Source organism: Bicyclus anynana, chromosome 3 (assembly GCF_947172395.1).
Source record: "Bicyclus anynana chromosome 3, ilBicAnyn1.1, whole genome shotgun sequence".
Classification (NCBI taxonomy): Eukaryota; Metazoa; Arthropoda; class Insecta; order Lepidoptera; family Nymphalidae; genus Bicyclus; species Bicyclus anynana.
The window spans coordinates 19,007,755-19,028,744 of record NC_069085.1 but is presented as its reverse complement, the minus strand read 5'-3'; the positions used below and the strand labels follow the sequence as shown (position 1 = coordinate 19,028,744).

General features: G+C 35.8%; 2 protein-coding genes across 3 annotated transcripts; one reads left to right on the top strand and one right to left on the bottom strand.

Annotated features, from left to right (window-relative positions):
* Window positions 1-1,882: 1,882 nt before the first annotated feature.
* On the top strand, window positions 1,883-7,525 carry LOC112057820 (uncharacterized). Of its 2 annotated transcripts, none has more exons than XM_024098366.2 (4): window positions 1,883-2,075; window positions 2,685-2,813; window positions 4,702-4,962; window positions 5,534-7,525. In XM_024098366.2, the coding sequence occupies exons 2-4, from the start codon at window positions 2,691-2,693 to the stop codon at window positions 5,618-5,620; spliced, it is 471 nt and encodes a 156-aa protein (XP_023954134.2). In that variant the 5' UTR covers window positions 1,883-2,075; window positions 2,685-2,690; the 3' UTR covers window positions 5,621-7,525. The 2 variants fall into 2 exon arrangements, with proteins under 2 accessions (XP_023954134.2, XP_023954133.2); XM_024098365.2 differs by having other exon boundaries at window positions 1,884-2,120.
* Window positions 7,526-9,082: 1,557 nt separating this feature from the next.
* Window positions 9,083-20,359, bottom strand: LOC112057819 (CKLF-like MARVEL transmembrane domain-containing protein 4). The gene is made up of 4 exons (XM_024098364.2): window positions 19,913-20,359; window positions 19,125-19,256; window positions 17,889-18,155; window positions 9,083-11,866 (listed from the first exon to the last, which is right to left on the bottom strand). The coding sequence occupies exons 2-4, from the start codon at window positions 19,248-19,250 to the stop codon at window positions 11,726-11,728; spliced, it is 534 nt and encodes a 177-aa protein (XP_023954132.1). The 5' UTR covers window positions 19,251-19,256; window positions 19,913-20,359; the 3' UTR covers window positions 9,083-11,725.
* Window positions 20,360-20,990: the final 631 nt, after the last annotated feature.

Sequence of the window (20,990 nt, the reverse complement as noted above, 5' to 3'; positions counted from 1 at the left end):
AAATTATGTACTCCTAAATGCCTGCAGCCGTTTCACATGACGACCGCCGTCGTTTTATAATGTATTGGGATGAAGATGGGGTCACTAATGACGTCTTTGATTTCACTCACAAAAGGCTCACAACGACCCATCTCAAGAAGTGAGTCGACGCGGTCGTTTAACGTAGATACTTGGACTTTTAGAATTTTGTTAAATAAATTGTTAATAATAAAAGTACTTTTGGAAATTCTACAAAGGAATTAGAAACATATTTTTTTATAGGTAAATTAAAAATAATATTAAAATAAGTATATTATTTCATCACTAATATTTTTCATAATATATATATTTTTAAGTGACTCAAAACCCTTACATTACATTTGAGCATATGATTGCAACGTTCCATCTGAATAATCGATCGGTGCGTGGTCGTTAGGATCTCTAAGTGGAACGTAGCCACTGCGGACAGAAAATCTGGCTCAAAGGGCTAGAACTTAGAACCGTAAAGCGTGAGACTGTTCATAATAAAAAAAACTGGTCAAGTGTATGTCTGGCCACGCGCAGAGTAGGGTTCCGTAGATTAGGTTATCACTTTAGTCCCAAAAAGAAATGCACAAAAATACCGATAACCATACTCCGCACCATGGGATAGTAGATAAAAAGTTCATCCCCACTTTGCATGTAGTGAAGGAACCCCAATTTTTTTTATTTTAATTTCCTGTTTACCACTTTATAGACGTAATTAATATACATACCCAGACCAAACTTCAGCTTTCAAGTTTAAGAAAAACTGCTATATATTTTATCTTATCTTATCTTACTGACAACTTTTTCTTTTTAATCATTAATGCAATTTTGTTATTATTATATTAAAGTTGGTCGACAATAATGCTATAAATAGCAATTGCTACTTAGCTTAGTTTTCCTTAAAATTTTATATTAAGAGTATATAATACTTTTGTGATTTTTTTCACGTATCCATATACATTCCCACTTTATATGTAGGGCTTACATTTTGACGGCCTCCGTGGGGCAGTGGTATGAGCGGTGAATTTACAAGACGGAGGTCCTGGGTTCGATCCCCGGATGGGCCGATTGAGGGTTTCCGAATTGGTCCAGGTCTGGCTGCTAGGAGGCTTACCGGCTTAAGGCGTACCGCTAAACGATTTAGCATTCCGGTACGATGTCTATGTCGTGTAGAAACCGAAAGGGGTTCCTCTTCTCCTTTTTGAACGTACTTGCTTATACTAATTTACAGGTTTCTACTTCTAGTAGTAATAGTCTCTGCCATAGAATACATTGATACATGGCGCGGCCCGCGCACGGACGGTCAGACAGATAGACATGGCAAAACTATATGGGTTCCTTGTGGACAACGGATACGGAACCCTAAAAACTAATGACATTGACAGAAAACTTAATTTTGACGTTTGTGATTGTGAATTTAAGTGAAAGCAGGGTTCCCAACTTAGGGGCTTTCCCCCCAGATTTAGGGGGCAAATAAGTGAAATGGGATTTTTTTAGGGGTCTGAAATTTTTAGGGGTATTTTCAGGGATTTTTTGACTCTTTAATATTTTTAAATTGATGATAATTTTAATATTTCTTTCTTGGCCTGGCGACTTATAACGACATATAATACGTTATTCTACAACCACTCTGAGGCAATTGGAGGCAATTTTCATCGAATAAAAAAAATTGGTAAAATTGTTCATTGTCAACATGTATGATTTCAAAAAATCTTAATCTTCAGATAAAGACGTAGTATTTTGTCTGTATTAAATATAGACTTTTGAAACATATGACAGCATATTATTTCTAAATTATTATGAATTTATATTTTTTAGGGGGACAACTCAATAACAATAAAGTTTTTGACACCAACTTTAGGGATAAATATTTTGGAGAGTTGGTAACACTGAGTGAAAGAAAAAATAGAAAATACAGAAATTAAAAAGAAAACTGCTGTGAATTGTGATGTGAATATTTCAATTTCGCGTGTTTATACTTTTTTAGTTAGTAATAATAAATTGTTATTATTTAAATCCGTCAGTGATTTCTGATTAGTGATCTGATTAATGATTTCTTGTAAACCATAGTAGGTACCACAACTTATCTACAAACAATTCTATAATCGACGAAAGTAAGTATATTTCTGTACATGTAAAACTTTTCAAATATCTTGATTTTTTCAAATTAGTTAGACGGAAGTATTAGACCATAAATTTCTGTTGGTTATCTAAAGTTTTTTAAACTACTGATCAGATACATTTTTGCAAAAGAATTTAAGTACATATCTAAGAAAAGACTACTTTACTGACAGAATTGATAACTATCAGATAATGTTTGAATACTGGAAACTTGAAGACTTGTGATTTAACTTTATACTTTATTGATTTAACTGTATACTTTTTTTGATGCTTAAAACATCACTAACCAAAAGTGAAACCATGGTTTCCTAAAGTGTTTGCTGTTGATCAATTTTGAATTTGATTGTTGTTGTAGAAAGTTGATTGTAAATATGATATTCAGTACTCACATATAAAGTGGTGGAAAGGGACGAAATATGCATCTGCATAGGAATATGAATCTTGATAATTATTAATTATTTAAAAATGTATCTAATAATTCAGGTTTTAATAAGTACAAGGCAATGTTATGTGCTTAAAAACAATCCATTGGCTGTGAGTATGTGTTATATTTCCAGGTCACAATGTTTGATCACATGGCGCACCCTAACTCTGCTCCCAGTCAGCCACCACCACCACAGAAAGTCCTGCGGTTTGACAAGGCTTACCTAAAGTCTCTTCCAGGAATCCTGAAGATTGTTGTATTGGTAAGTAACATTGACATTTTACTTACTTTTTATTGTATCTGTAGATTAAAAAAGTTTAGCACACTACCATTTTACACGCCCATTCTTCATCTTGTTGTTAAGAGGTCCCTATATCATATTGACGGCTTCTTATTTATTTTGATCATGACTGACTAGATCTCCCCACCAATTCTGGTTGCCACCAGATATAGCAATAGTTTCTTGGCTAGGATGTGTTTTACCTCCTCTGGGTTTACAATGAAATGCCCTAGGTGGAGGTTGCATTTATATATTAGAGCTGGGCAATTGTATAGAATGTGCAGAGGTGTTTCCTCAGTCTCGTGGTGAAGTCTGAACTGATCTGTATCCTGGAACATATTGTGTCTACCAAGTCCACAGTGTCTGGTAACAGCGTGCATTAAGATGCATAGGTTTTGCCTACTAAGCCCTAAAAGTTCTGAGGCAGCCTTCTTTAAGGATTATTACTAGTAATTTCTGGAAGTTTGATCTAGCGATGAGCGTGTTGTAGTAACTCTTCATAGGTTTCACAGCCAAGTTTTTGCCTGACTAAGTAACTTTTCATTTTTTTCATTCAAGTTACTTCCAAGTTATTGGTTAGCCACCTGTTCCATTTGGAAATCTCAACAGCGTAATACATTTGTAAGTAGTACCTGGTAAGTCACTCTGTACATACCTACTCACACAGATGATGATAGTCTCATGATTCATGTTAATAGGGTTAACCTTGTTCAAACATTTGTCTTAAGAAACATGCTAATTGAATTATAACTAAAAGTGGTCTATGTCACTAATGTGCTATGTGATACTTATGAAGTCTTAAGTATTCATTTTTGGGAGTTGTGTCCAGCATGAGATATTTTAAAATTGCGGAAATATATAGACTATTTTCATAATGTTACTTGTAAGTTGTAAATGAAAAACCACTGTCTATACTATAGGCACAGCTTCACTAAGGGTTCATTCACATGAACAGCAATTGCTACCGACATGCAGTCGATTGCCGCCGAGATGTCGCCGACTGCATTCGGCGACGTGCCGTTGGCAACGTGCTGCTTGTATAAATGAACACTTAGGGCTTGAAAGTAATTCTGGACCATATCAACACAAGTAGTAGCATACTTTGGAATTCTTCTTCAGACAAGCTCTGATAAAAGACTAAAATTATACATGCACTAGTGGACCCCAGTAGTTTTACTTGTGCATATCCTGTTTCTATGGGAATACAGGAATATATAAAACTGCGCAAGAGCGTGTCGACCACACTGCCACGCGCAGTGTAGGGTTCCGTAGGTTAACTTAGCACTTTAATCCTTTGAACCCCAAAAAATATATATTTTTAAATTTTCTTTTTACCAATTTATAGACGTAATTAAACATAACCATACCAAATCTCATCTTTCTAGTTTCAACAGTCTCAGAGTCATTACTGAAACTTTATCTTTTTAATTAACAATGGAATTATTAGTATGCAATTTTCGATTACCAATTACGTTTTTAAGTTAGTCAACTTATTATTTTTTATATTTATTTCCTTGTATTTTCATTATATATTAAAATGAAACTACAAGAAAAACAATTATAACCTTGTGAATTTTTTTCGCGTATCCATAAACAACTGTTTTTACTTGTAGAAGATACTAGTTTTAATGTACATACTCATGCTAATTTACAGCTTTCTAGTAGTTTCTAGTAGTAGTGCGCTAAACCGCGGTCAGACGGACTGACAGACAGACGGACATGGCGGAACTATAAGGGTTCCATGTGGACTAAACATAGCAAATGTTATGTAGATTTCAAATGGGTTTTAATTTTATTTAAAATCTATAAAATCGGTTCAGTAGTTTCAGAGCCTATTAACTACAAACAAAACTTTCCTGTGCTCTTGTAGATATGCAACATAGCTGGTTTCATATGTATCAAGATATCCTGGGCGTTCATATCGGCGATATTCTACAACATCCTGTACTGGGGCGGCAACATCGTCACGGGCTTCCTGCTGCTCATGTACACCTTCCACTTTGTGGAGAAGTACGACCGGCTGCCGTGGCTCAAGTGCGAGTTCGTGTACTGCGGCGTCATGTGTCTGGCGTTCGTCGGCACGTCCATATTCGCCACCACGCTGGGCGAGAGCACGGGCTACGCTGTTGGGGTGAGTTCTTCTTCTTCTTCTTGATGTAGCGGCTTTGCAGGTCTACATGAGGTAGGTATCACGTTGATCGCTTCCGATCTATCTATCCTCCAATACTGGTTGCCCCCAATTGCCAGCAGTTTGGGGTGAGTTCACTCTAGTTCAGTTATTATTACTAGCGGATCAGAGAGCTAGAACATCTGAGACCAAGACCTAAGACTTGTTATCCGAATCTCTGGACACATGAGGCAGTTAACAACACCACTCTATTTATTCTTCGAAATGTTCATAAAAATAAAACAAAGTATAAGGGGCTACACTCAGATTGACACTGCCTTCAAACCAATCAGTAAAGGAAATAACTAAATACGAGGCTAGTGAGAAGAAAAGAAGAAGATACTATTTTAACATAGGTATACAGTAATATGACTGGAACTACAGACAGACACAAATCATCACATAAAGGAAAAACAACATGTCCCCTCTAGGAGACATACAAATTAGAGAAAGAAAGATGTGTTGAAATCCCAGGTAATACTAATTTAGATAAACTTATAACAGAATTTAAAATTGATCCTTTCCTCTTTTTCAGTTCTTCGGTTTATGTTCAATCATAGCTTTTGGGCTCGACTGCTTCCTGAAGTACAAAGCATGGAAGAGAGGACTGCCGCCGCAGTGACAGATATACTTAGCTAGTCTGTTGTGTGAGGACTTCTGTCTGACAAAGTGTACCTATAGACGAACTGCAGAAGTGAGTCCTCGACCGCGCGCTACAGGGCCGCCGTGCTATGACATTACACTGTGTCCGAAGATACAGTGTTTTGTAGTGTGTCTCATATATGAGGTCTTCGCACATGTTTACATATGTACCTATACTGGCATTTACCGCATTTTTTAATCATAAATATTTTGTTGGATGAAATATGGACATCACATCATCACATTATAATATAAATGCAACATCACACACAAAAACGTAGTAAATAGATAGGTACCTCATATAAATGTACATTCATTGTACATTCATTATATGTTACAGAATTACCCACATTTAAGTATTAATTGAAATTGAACTTAATAATCATTTAATTAAGGTCTTTTTTAGCCCTATTATTGTAATCAAATATACTAAATATAGATGTTACAGATAAAATAGTTAACATATAAAAGATGAAAAACCTTAAGTTTTCCCACCTTAAAATAACCCAAGATACATTTTTAAAAAGTTATTTTATGTAGCTACTTAGATTTAAGTGTTTTTGTCACAGACTTTTTTTTTTTTTAATTTTCTGATATATATTAGATATATATATCAGAAAATTAAGTTTAATTTTTGTCCCTGTTTGATAATTTGCTGTTTTAACCCCAAAAGTATTATAATTTTACTTTGTCATCATTTCATAGTGAAAGTCTGTCACCAATATAAATGTGCCTAGAGCTGGAACAATGTGAATTAGCTTTAAGTATTACAATATTTTTTTAACTTTTTATAGTATTTACCTATATAATACACAGCTATTATTCATATGAATCGTTTGATATAGTATTTTATACTATTTTTGATCCAAACTTTACTTATTTTTAATTTTATGTTAAGTAAAATCGAAACGGAATGGTGGTAAGTAAAGTCGAAAACTTAGAATTAAAGTTACGGAGGTTTCAAAACCCCAATAATATAAGAGCTCAAAATAAACCTTGACTGAGTTTGTCGTGGGCTCTTCTCGGGCGCGAAACCCTCGTACGATAATTTAAAGTTTTCCACTTTACTTACCACCATTAAATCATGACAAATTGGCGTTTCAAAAGTGCTTGTAAGCCTAATTGAATTAAATTTATTAGTAAACGCGTCGAAAACAGGTACAATGAAACAATAAGTTTTAGATTTTAATTATGTACATACCTATTGAAAGGATGTTAAAGGATTCATGATAAATATAGTAGGTATACCTTAACTTATATGATAAGAGAATTTGAAATCAAACGAATTTGAAATTGACTAACGAAATTATTGTGCCTTTGCAAATGTAGATTAATACGACTAATAGATATTTTAATACTTAATACCTGTACATTGAAATTATATTTTAATAAATTATATTATATATTTTTTTAAGATACTATTGAATTGAAAAATTAAAATTGAAAAGTTTAATGACCCCTCGCGCCGTCAATTTTATGAAAAAATTCAGGGTTGTGAATTGTATATCTGTATTGCGCTGTTGTGTAATCCAACGCTTCATAACCAGAAGGCCATGGGTTTACTCCTCAGTATTTAAGAAAATGGCTATAATATGTATTTCTTAATTGAGTCATGTCTATTAAATACAAACAAAACATGTAATGTTATCATTTAAGTAAACGTTTTTGTATAGTTATTTAACTTATAATTTGCTTTTTATACTTTTTTTAATAAGAACTTCGTTCCTGATGGGGGACGTCTGACTGCACAATTTTGTTTTGTATGTAAACTTATTACTTAAGACTTAAAAATATTGTTATGTGAAACCATAATTTATTATAGGCACTAATATTGTTACAATTGTTATAACACCATTGTTACCGTAATAAATGAAACACATTAATACTTGTGATGATTTATTTATTTCACAATAATATAACAATAAATACCTGCTTAACATTTGGCGTGACATACAGACTGATAGAAGCAATAATATATTATGATAACAGCCTAAAGCGGCCAGACCTTCTTTATTTTAATAACTTAAAGTTTGATTGTCTATGCTCCCACCGTAAGTACTATTAATTCCAGACAATGGCAAATCTCTTTCAAGTTAAGTCTTTATAGAGGGCATCTTAAGCCCTTATTCGCACGAGCGCATTTTTAACGGACAATAAAAAAGCTTTCAAATAGAACAAATGTATTCCCAAGTATATAATTATGTTCACACGTCAGCGTTTTAAAAACGCGACGCTTTTTTTCGAGCAGTGTTGTATTATCAATTTTGGGCGTTAGAAATAGACCTTCATTTAACTTCATACTATATTTAAACGCGTTTTTAACTTATAGAGGATATTATCTCTCATGTCATCCCGTAAATAAAATGGACGATTGGGAGCGTGGTTCTTACAAACTGGTCCTTTTCAAAGCCATTCCACGTAAACAAAATAACGAAGATCTGGCTATGTCAGACTGTTACACTAAACCGTCAAACAATTGACACTAAACGGCAGTACTCTTTGAGTAGCCGCTCTTTGAGTTTCCTCAACTGTGGGACCTAACAGGATATAGTTCTATCACGTTGACCGTAAATATATTATAGGTAGGCACCCCAAGTCAGTGGTACGCAATGAATAAACTTTTATTTTGGCTTAGTAAAAGTTGCCTCAAGACTTATATTTTGTCTACGTCTCAAAATTCAAGGGTAAAAATCGATTTTTGCAAATACATATCTCATTTACACCTACTATAAAATAAATAAATTCCTAACAACTTTTGTTTTTACATTTTTTCATGTGTTGAATTGTTTTTGAGATAGAGCGCATCTGCAACCGCGCAGAGCGTGGTTAGAGCATTAAATATGAAACCAAAGTTGTCTACAATAATGATAATACATACAAATATTAATAGTCGCGGACACCCTATCGTATTTATGTAGGTTTTGGGACAACTTTTAGAATGCCTAAATATAAGTTTAGTAGTAGTTTTAATACAAATATTTGTAATATTCAGCTGGGTATCTCAAATTACAAAATTCTTATCTAATTTTGACTAATTTGACTGGTGTATCATGCATGTTATTTTATTGCAAATACATACATTAAACTAAAAGTAGGTACTGAAATACAATACAATTTTTCACCAAGTATAATTAGGTATCACATTACCTTTGAATTAAATAGAACCTATCACACGAATCATGGTTGATTTACAAATAGTTTGACTTCTAGTGCCTACATATCGGTCAACGGTATGATAAAAGAACTTTATCTCTACACAACATATCCTAACTTATTAAATAAGCATTAATATCTCATAAACTTAATATTTAGGTAATTATAACAAGTTGACACAAGCCTGAGCGAGTGGAGTCGCGGACGGATACATTACTTACGTTAATGTGAATTATGGTATTATATTACTTTACAAATGTAGCTAAAAAACTTTTGATCTCTTTTTATAAACATACATGAAAATATTTGTGACACTTGACATGCGGAGCTATAGCTTGGCAACTTCGTTCGTAACACTCCCGATGTTGCGCGCGGGGCGAGGGGATGTGTAGCGATGAATGAAAACCCCACAACTGATGCTCGTCACTTCCCCGCACGCACGATTTCACACCCGCGCAGTCTTTCCGCCCGTCGTCCGCATATCATGGGAGTGTTATCAACGAATTTGCTAGACTATAAGCATATTCTCGCTCTTCACCTTCGCCAACAAATTGGCCAATAGCTTGACCAATTTGTTGGTGGATCTAGATAACCACATGCCATGGAAAGCTATGATATTTAAGATGCGATATGTTATAGGCCTACAAAAACACTGAAGTGAGAGTATAGGCCAAGAGGCTTTGCCTCCTTGCCTGGTTAAGACACAGAGGAAACATTCTCCCGGTGATTTCTTTCAGGATCCCTTCGAGGCTGAGGCATCTTGGCCTATGGGTAGACACCGCATCATGGACATTTCACTACATTGCTAAAGCTTGGTAAGTTCGTTAATGACACTTCCGTGATATGCGGGCGACGGGGAGGGAAGGACTGCGCGGGTGTGAAGTCGTGCGCGCGGGGCAGAGGCTGGAAGTGGTGTGCATCAGTTGTAGGTTTATCATTCATCGCTACCCGCCCCCCAGCCCTCGTGGACCATCGGGAGTGTTACGAACGAATTTGCCAAGCTATAGCGCCGTTTATTCCTACGACCGGACAGGCTATTTGTATCTATTTGATGCCCCATTATTGGGCGTGCTAATAACGTATATATCTCATATAAAATATAATTTTAAAATTTAGACAAATATAGTTCTTTACATAATGTTGAACATCGCTCGACACAAACAAATCTGGTTTAAACGGTTTTCAAAATTAATCTATTTGTAATTTATGTACAACTTGTACCTAATTATTTTTATCTGTGACAAACTTAAAATATTCGATCATTTAGGTACATGATATCCAAGTTAAAAACCAACTATGTCAATTTAAAAATAAATGTGTATGTATATACTTTTCAAGTAAGTCCTCCTGTGGTCCTCAATAACATATATGTATAAGTATGCATTATGTCTATTTAAATATTTACAAATACCACAATCGATTTAATAATACATTTTTTTTTTATATATTTAAACAACATCTGATATTGATATATCCAATTGATATTTCATTTGTGAAACATTTATTTAATAAAAATATATGGCAAATATACTTTTTAACATGACCAATATTCTGATTCCCTCAAACCACGATCTCCCGGTGATGAGTCCGGTCTCTTTACTTCACCTTGACATATTGAGGTTCTGAACGAAGCCACTTTTGTACATTTGTTGGGAATGAACTTGGCGTGCGGCACTGCCGTGCGCCTCGATAATTAATAATAATCAAATTATTAGTAAGTACACACCGAGGTACGCGTGAGGTGGGCTTAAATACTATATTGAGCTTACAACTAATCTTTGCTTTCCCAAGTTCGTAAAGTTATATAAAAAGGCGGTACAACGATATAATTAATAAAGTGCTATTCAACGATTAAATACATTTTTAAAGCGCATTAAGAAATTGTAAATATCAAAGTCAGTGAGATGCTACTACGTACACTATATAGATATTCGAGTTTAAATATTCACATTAAAATACTAATTATCAATAAAGATCAGATGAGCACAAGTTTAGAGCATTTCGTTTGTTGTTTTTTACGGTTCTACCGAACAGACAGTGAAGTGCAATTTTACACAAGATCAACTCATTTGTTTACATCAGTTATATAAAGAGCCTTGGTCATAACATCTCACTGTAATAGAAAGTATGTACAGAATTTGATAAACTTTATAGATTGATAAAGACTAGAAAATATATCTTAGCAAAATTACAATATATTAACAGCCATTATAATATTTTAATGATATTATAAACATTAATTCAGTTAAGTTGTTCAACAAGATTGAAATAAAACTCAGTGAACTAATAAACATGGCCCAATTTGCTCGGAAAAAAAAGTCACTTAAACTCAATTAAAGTTTATAATTACGGCCGTAATAATTTTTTAAATGCATTAGATTTTATTTTACAATGATTATAGATCCAGAACCTTTCAGAGTAAGTCATTAAAAAACTTCATAGGTGTAAATAACTTCAGTTACAGAAACTTGATATCAAGCGATATAAATAAAGTATAAACATATTATGTACATTTTTACAAAATTTACATAGTAATAAGTTATATATTATGTTGTTTCTGAACTTGGTTCAAACACTGCTGTGTCTAGATTTCATTATATTGTGTAAAAAATACTAGAAAGGACTTTCTGTCTCTTACTGATTGTTCAGTCTATATAAATCATTTTCAAATTTTTTTGAGCGTTTTTTTATAATAGTGGTTTTAGAGGAGATAATTATATAGACTGTAATGAAGAGTAGAATCTGTTGCGGCCGACATAGGGTTGCCAACATTTCTTCAAATAATATAGTGTTTGTGCATATAATGTGCACAAATAGTATATTTTTAAGGAAATCGTGGCAGCCCTATGTGAGCCTCCAATAGTTATTTAATACGCAGACCCGAAGAATACTATACATGATAGTTTGGTAGTCAGCCCTAGCTCACGTCAGCTCACGGCATGGCGGGCGGCGTGGTGACGTGCAGCTGCTTGGCGGGCACGCGCGTGCCCTGCGCCAGCTCGCCCGCCTGCACTGCGCGCGCCGTGAGGAACGCGTCGCAGCCGTACACCACCATCGCCAGGTAGCCGAAGAACTGAAACGAGAATACATATTTTAGTATATGAATTGCTATATCTATTTAAAAAATACACAATTAAAGGCGCCAAACATAGCGCGGCAGCAACACGCGGCAATCGCGCTATTAGTGATTTTATTTTTCTTTGAACATCAGACATATAGGTATATTGAATAGTATACAAAAACATCTAAGCGGGCGAGGCTATAATATCTGTGCAGTTCAACCATGTCGCAATTCAATGGCATAGCGTGCCTTGGAGGGGCCTTGTATCGAAATTTGTTGGGGGGCCCAAATGAAGGATAAAGATTTCTCACAAAAGAAACAAAAATGTTCGCTTAAAATTGTATAGCCTCAATAGCTCAAAGGTAAGAGCAGTCCGACTCATCACCAAGGGGTGGTGGTTCGATCCCCGCACCGATGATCTAATGTCGTACCCACACCTAGCACAGTCTTTCCCGACTAGTTGGAGGGGAATGGGAATATTTGCAACCTTAAAAAAACACAAAACTTCAAAAATAAGAGAATGCTGGTCTACCAGGGTTTCTCAAACGTTCAGCTCCATGAACCCCTGTTAAATTTTGCGTACCCCACTTTGAGAAACCCTGCTTTAGACGATTGACTTTAGACACGATTGAAGTAAGATAAGACTTCTTTACGCCTGCACCGTGTCTTAGTTAAACAATACATAACGGGCTATGAGACTATGTTTGCCGCGTGTGGTAAAGAAGGTAAGGTGGCAAAGAAAAGCGTGTTTATCGATCGCCGTTTACTGTTCAACTGAGTTATTATAACTAAATACATTGGGTTAGTAACAAGGAACATATTTTAGTGTGGTCTGCACATGTGTACGCCACATGTGCATTGTGCAGGCCATATGTCGGGATACATTTTGGTACGTTATAAACTTATGGATAATCTACTAACTAAATATTAATGTAGATGAGCTAAAATAATAATATAATAATATTTTTATGAATAACGCTACATATACCTCCCCCTTTAGATCAGACTACTATAACATAAAATTATCAACCCCGAAACTGTACTTAAAATTAAAACTACTTATAAACTAGGTACATTGTTCGGGTGGCACGACACTGTTTGTTCACATTTTTTGTTATTGTATTGTTCTAAGCTAAATTGTCACATGCGGGCACCGTAGCGACGAGACCGCTCGTAGCGCGTTGTTTGCAGCTGTGATGCGATGTCTGTAGTAACGCCAGATGATAATGTATTGGTCAGCGTTACAATGCGCTGACGGTAGCCTCTACTGATGGAGTCTTGAGAGAGTTTCTATTGTCTCATGTTGCTTGGCACTTGCTTCGTAAATTGTGTTTTTGCCTTGTTCATTGTTTTTTTTTGTTCATTGTTTTTTGCAGGTACAAAGTGCAGGGTGTGATTGTGGCGTGCGATGAGTGAAGGGACGCGTAGCTAATCGATGGGCTTCTAGATTTTTTTGCTCGGCCTTTTGAGTTCTGTTGGGATGTCAAGTGTGTCTCATATGTCGAATTTCACGGTTCGCTTAACCGTGCGACCAGATCTGGTTTTAAGTGTTAGCGGCTGGCTCGGCGTAATGGAGATATTGGGTTCTGTTTTTTTGTTCCCTGGGCTTGAGACCTCTATATCGTCGGCAATTAATAAATAAGCGGGTTTTAGACGGTCAAGTGACACAGTGACTTTTTTGTTGTTACAGTCTAAAGTGTAATACTTAGAATGACGGTCTAAAATCTGGAATGGCCCTTCATAAGGTGCTTCCAACGATCGTCTTGCCTCGTTTCTAACAAATACGTGGGAACAATTATTTAGGTCTGGATGAATAAATACTTTATTGTCCCGCGTTCGTATGTCCGTATGCGTGAGGTTAGAAACGGATGAAAGATTGTTAATTAACTGTTTAATGAATTCACGATCGTTGATGTTTGTTTTAGGGCTTGAGTTAAATATATCGCCTGGTAACCTAAGACTACATCCATATAGAAATTGTGAAGGGCTGTATCCTAGGTCTGCTTTTATTGCCGTACGCAACCCTAAAAGAACTAATGGCAATTCTTGCACCCATTGTGCGCTATTTAAGCATTTCGCCATGATAGCAGCTTTTAATGTTCGATGCAACCGTTCTACCATGCCGTTAGCTTTGGGATTATAAGCTGTTGTCCGGACGCGCTCTATGCCGAGTTTTTTTAATAACTGAGTGAAAAGGTCGGACTCAAACTGCGCACCTCTATCTGTGGTCACTTTTAATGGACAACCATATCTAGCTATATAATGTTCTAAAAATACTTTAGCGACCGTCTCGGCTGTAATATCTTTTACAGGTACAACCTCGGGCCACTTGGTTACTCTATCTATCATAGTTACACAATATTTATAATCATTACAGGGTTTAAGAGGTCCGATTAAATCTAAATGACAATGGGATAAACGAGAAGCCTTATCAAATGTTCCTAATGGTGTAATTGTATGTCGTTGTATCTTACACTTTTGACAAGGTATACATTTCTTAACGTAATTTTTTATATCTATATTCATACTAGACCAAAAATATCGAGACTTAACTAAACGTTTCGTGGCTGCAATACCGGGATGGCTAACATTATGTAAAGTTTTTATAGCTAGCTCTCTAAACGCGATGGGTAGATAAGGACGTACGTCCTCAGTAGATGTTTCACATATTAGTTTAACATCGGAATCGGGCATGGCAATTAATTTAAATTGGAGATTATCTTGTTTGCGAAGGCTTTCTAACTCTAAATCGCATTTTTGTAATTCAGCTAACTTATGATAATCAAATAAACTAGGCATAGTAATTTCGTTAATCCTAGATAAAGCGTCAGCAACTGTGTTTTTGTCGCCTTCTATGTACTTAATACTATCACAAAACTGGGAAATAAAATCTAATTGCCTTAAGCGTCTCGGTGAGTCAGATGGTGAGACCTTTTTTGTGAGTGCAAAAGTTAATGGACGGTGGTCTGTCAGTATTGTTAGCTCTCTGCCCTCAACCATGTGTCGAAAATGTTTTATACCCATATAAATTGCTAATAATTCCCTATCGTATGTACTATATCGTTTTTGAGTCTCCGTTAGTTTTTTGGAGAAAAATCCTAAAGGTTCTAATTTATTATTTACAAGTTGATGTAATGCGGAACCTACACAACTATCTGAGGCGTCTGTCATTAAAATAAGTGACGCACATGTGTCGGGATACGAAAGTGTAACAGTTTGATTTATGGCTTGTTTACATCGATCGAACGCATTTAACGCCGTTTCGGTCCATGTTATTAAAGTTTTGTCCCTTTTTTTAGAGTTATGTAGGTATGCATTTAGTGGAGCTTGCATTTCGGCGGCCTTAGGAATACTTAATCTATAAAAATTTAACATACCTAGAAAGCGTCTTAACTCCTCTATAGTGTTTGGTCGAGGATAATTTGAAATAGTATCGGACTTATCTTGGCTCGGCTTAATGCCGTTGGTACTTATATGATAGCCAAGAAAATTTAGTTCTGATTTTCCAAACTCGCATTTACCTGTGTTAATAGTAAGCCCGCAATTGTTTAACCGCTCTAAAACAAGTTCGAGATGTTTTAGATGGGTTTCTTTAGAGTCGGAGCTAATGATTATGTCATCTAGGTAGGCAAATGCAAAGTCTAGATTTTTTAGGGTGTTGTGTACTAATCTTTGGAAGTCCTGGGCTGCGTTCCTTAGTCCGTAATTACAGCGGGTGAACTCGAAGAGTCCAAAAGGAGTGAGGATTGCTGATTTAGGTATATCCTCTGGAGCCATAGGTATGTTATGATAGGCCTTACGTAAATCGATTTTTGAAAAAATTGTTTTACCTTTTAAAATGTAAGTAAAGTCGAGTAATCTAGGTAAAGGATATCGATCGGGTATAGTTTGTGCATTTAAGCGACGATAATCGCCACATGCTCGTATTTCACCATTTTTTTTGGTAACGCACACAAGTGGGTTAGCCCACGGGCTGTTCGAAGGTCTACAAATGCCCAGTTGAGTCATTCTCTCGAATTCCGCTTTGGCTAATTTGTATTTCTCGGGGTTAAGAGGGCGAACTTTTTCATGCACCGGGGGACCAGTGGTGTGAATGTGATGTTGTACGTTATGCTTTGGGTTTGATGAAAAATTTTCTAATTTAGTAATATCGGGAAATTTTTGTAATATTTGATGGTATTCGTCGTTAATATCTATTGAACGAATACTTGGTTCGGTAGACGTTGAGGTGTTAGTGGGACGAGATAAAAGTGTAATTTTGTCCACTAACCTTTTACCATGTAAATCCACCATTAATTTATTGGCCGCGAGAAAATCGGCACCTATAATTGATTTTTGTACGTCCGCTAAAATAAAATCCCATTTAAAAGGACGACGTAAACCTAAATTGACGGTAATGGTTTTTTGACCGTATGTGTTAATTTTGGAACCATTAGCCGCGTATAAAATGTAATCGGACGTGCGTCTGTTTTGCCTTTGTGTGGCCAAAACAGAGATGTCAGCGCCCGTATCAATTAAAAAATGTGTTCCGCTTATGGAGTCTGTTACACATAAGCGGTATGAATTACTTTGATTTCCGACACCGGCTAAGTTGTTTGATATGCAAGCCGGTGTCGGAATTAGTTTTCCGACTGTTTATTACAATTACGGATGTCACCACATTTATATGCTTTCGGTCCGTAAATAAAATGATAAAAACACTTATATCCTAATTCGCCTGGCTTAGCAGTTTGTTTATTAAAAATTTGTCTATTTCTAAAACTTACACTATTGTCACGGCTTTTAGAGCGCGCCCTAGACGGACCCGGCAAATCACGATATTGGGTACGTGACGCGCGGTTGTTGCCGTTGTTATCATTTATTTGTGTTGTTAACGCTGCGATTTGTTGTTTTAAAGCGTTAATTTCTAATACTAAATGGTTTGTATCGGCTTTAGAATCAGACCTGGATATTGGCGATAGTTCTGATGCCCTAGTATTCTCCAAAATTCTGTCGACTATTGTAGCTAAACTATCTAATTTAACCTCCCCTGTGTCGCATGCTGTGAGGACCGCTCTTATTGAGTGTGGGAGACGACCGGTCCAAAGTAGTTTTAGAGTTTCCTCGGGGATACGATTTTTGCCGAGGTCACGCATGCGTCTTATTAATTGCGAAGGTTTCTGATCGCCCAATTCAATCTCGTTTAGTAATTGATTGAGTTGGCGCGTCTCTGACTCCTCATAAATTGAAATAAGCCTATTTTGTAAGGTTTTAAATTTATCTGTATCAGGCATATTATCTAATAAATCACTGATGTCACTTAATTCGTCTTGACCCAACTTAGCTATCAATAATTGACTTTTATGGAGGTCACTTGCCTTTTGAGGGTCCACGATGGCGTTAAACTGGTGGAACCATAGCCGTGGTCGCTGCCGCCAGAAGTCTGGTATCCTCGATGTCATCGTGACGGCTGTCATATGTGGCTGTGCGGGCTGCTCTGGAAGCGCTTGTGCTGTAGTTTGTTGCTCCTCAGATGCAGATTGGTAGCGCGGGTCGTTTTGCATTATTGTTTTTATTAGTAACGCGCGCGAGTTGACTTAAGGCAAATCGATAATTTGATCACGTCGGGGTCACCACTTTGCCGCGTGTGGTAAAGAAGGTAAGGTGGCAAAGAAAAGCGTGTTTATCGATCGCCGTTTACTGTTCAACTGAGTTATTATAACTAAATACATTGGGTTAGTAACAAGGAACATATTTTAGTGTGGTCTGCACATGTGTACGCCACATGTGCATTGTGCAGGCCATATGTCGGGATACATTTTGGTACGTTATAAACTTATGGATAATCTACTAACTAAATATTAATGTAGATGAGCTAAAATAATAATATAATAATATTTTTATGAATAACGCTACATATGCACGCTGCTCTCTCTTACTCCTACAGTACAAAAGATAACTGTCTCTCTTTCTACCTTTGCTAACTTCACTATATCTCGAATCTTACCACTACTAGCGTGCTTAAAGAAGTTTTACTTAAGAAAAGATTCCTCACCCCAGCAGCGGAGTACGCGGCGGCCCCGAACGCGACGACTATGGTGGACGCTATGAGGTACAAGAACGCGAGCACACCGCTGGCGATCAGCTCCACCTTGAACCACATGAAGTTGTGGTACTTCTCCACCAGGTGGAACAGGTACAGCAGCAGCAGCGCCAGGCTCCACCACAGCCCCAGGTGCGCCACGATGTTGAAGAACACGCCGCGCGCGTTCGACCAGAACGCCGACGATTGTATGCAAATGAAGCCAAGAAGGTTGAGGACCTGTGGCGGAGGTCATTCGTTCACAATTTATGACTCACTGTAAACTATTTCAACTAAAGGTTTCACTACACACAGCCTATGTCACTTTTGTTTCATAAGGTATCTCTCACCTACTCACCAATTTTCATGTAAATCTTCATTGATTTTCATGAAAATTGGATAGGTTCAATTTGTTGAAGGAAAACTCAGGTGAAAACTTCCATTCACTGTACTAACTAATATTATAAACGCGTAAGTTTGTATGGATGTTTGGATGTTTGTTACTCTATAACGCCGCTACTACTGATTTAGCTGAAATTTGGAATGGAAATAGATTTTACTCTGGTTTAACACATAGGCTACTTTTCCCGAATAAATCCATGGTTTCCCGAGATTTGCGAAAACCGATGATTTTGATGATATGGATGTTTGTTATTCTTGCACGCCTAAACTACTCAACTGAATTTGCTGAAATTTGGTATTAAGATATATTATTAGACTACTTTTTATCCCAGAAAAATCAATGGTTCCCGAGGGATTTGTGAAAAATAAATTCCACGCGGATGAAGTTGTGTTAAGTTTATTAAGTTAAAATGTATTAAGTTAGTAATACAATAATGCACACAAGTTGTTCTGTGAATTGGAGACAGGATATTTGATGCTCACTATGGTCAGCTTCAGTGTAGCGGTGGCAACATCTCTTGTTGAGAAATCCTTCTTAGATTACTCTATGTTAGTTAGGGAGGATCTCTCTGTTTCGAACAGTGAACTTTGTTTTATTCTGATTACATTTTGATTTAATTTAATAATTAAATTTTCCTTCCTTCTTTGATCAACATTGATTTCTATTTTCCTTAATATACTCAGAGCCAAAATTATCTGCCCACTTTAATATATGCTAGTATATTAAAGTGGGTGGACAATTGTACCTCTGAGTATACCAAAATTTTATATCTCACATTTATGACATTAGTTATTGACAAAACTCACTATGACAACAGCTTTAATAATCCCAGGAGGTGTTTTCAAGTAGGAGGGGTCAAAGCGTGTCTCTGTTCTGAACACTACGTTGGTTGAGCCCATGCTCTGTGGGGGGTCCGGAGCTTGCGACACCATGATGTGCTGGAAATTAATCATTTAGCATCATTATATGTAATAGTAACAGGTGTTTACTTTACTACTAAAAAGTAGTAATTAAAAACTTCTTTATTGTATACCAGCAGATGCCCCAGTTTAACCTGTGTAGTTCCCATTCCTGTTGGAATACGGGATAAAACACAGCCCATGCCACTCACAAATAATGTGGCTTTATTGGTATAAAATTTATCACAATTGGATTAGTAGATCCAGAGATTACTCCCTACAACCTCACTAACTTTCAACTCTATAAAATATTAGTATACATCTATAGATTGACTGAATCTGGATGGGCTAAAACTATTTTTATGATTTGTTTAATTGGGAATAAGTTAATTATGATAAAAACTATCAAGATAAGACATCTATTAAGACATATGTAGATTAAGATTTCTATTGTGCAGGTTTTTTGAAATCTAGAACTCTAATTGCATAAAAGTTAATTTTTTGGACTGAATAATGTAAGTACATTGATCCTAGAAGTACTTTTTTTAATCTACATTTTTATCTTAATATCTCCCAGTGTCAGCATACTAACATGGATCACCATAATTTAAAATAAATACTAAGTACTACATGAATCAATTTGAATAAGACCTAATATTTTATTTTTACTATATATAAAGAATTTACATACTTACAGATTTAATGTGAGGAATGATCTCGTATTGTTTTTAAAATTCTAAACTCCGCAGTTAGATAACACTTCAGTTATGTTGATAAGGATGTAGTCACCGATCCTCCTTGACACTAAATCACAAACCAATACCGAAATGTGTTAAATGCATCTCTGACTCATAAATTTAAATAGCATAGTGATTTGTTCACTTTGCGGTGTTTTAAGAACTGTAGACGCGTTTTATGCGTAACTCATTGTTTACATTGTAATAATTATGATGCCAATAGGCAAAAGCAAGTATTCATCGGACCTGTTGCCTAAATACATTACTGTCGACTTGTCGATAGTCGTTATTAAATATTAAAATCTAATTCTATCAGAAATAACAATTCAATAATTTAATAGATTTACTTAAAAGTTAGAAGTAAGAAAAAATAATTTTAGATTTTAGTTTGACACAAGATTGACAGCACAAAATAAATAAATGACACTGACAAGTGACAGTATTTGTATTATCTATGCCGACCAAAGAATATATACTCCAAGGTCATAGGTCAACAAATCTTTGCTCCAAGATAAACTTTTATCCTTAAAAAAAATATATAGGTATTATGTCAATGCTTTTATCTATATAGCCCCTCAAATCCGAAACGAAAAACAATTTTGTTATAGAATTTGGGTGCCTTGCATGTCCGTAACCAATTCCTCTGTGAGTACTACTGAAGACATGAATGTACCTTAGATTTAAGAGTCAGTATTCTATGGAATGTATGGTATAACATGGGTGTAATGGGTGTAATCTTTGACACCTAAGGGTGTAATACTTTTGTCTTTGTAATAAATATTACTGCAAAAAAAACTTTTCTACGAGTATTATTTTATTATAATTTTACAATAATTAAGGACTGCTATTATATTAACTACTAATTAGTCGTTATTATAATAGTTGTAGCTATTATAATAACGACTTATTTATAAAAATAAAAAAGGAAATAAACTAACTAAAAACAGTAGAATTCGTCCGAATCGATGTTCATTGGTAAAGTGCTTAAAAAAAATACCAAACTGACATCTGCCATGACGTCTGCCATGACATGACT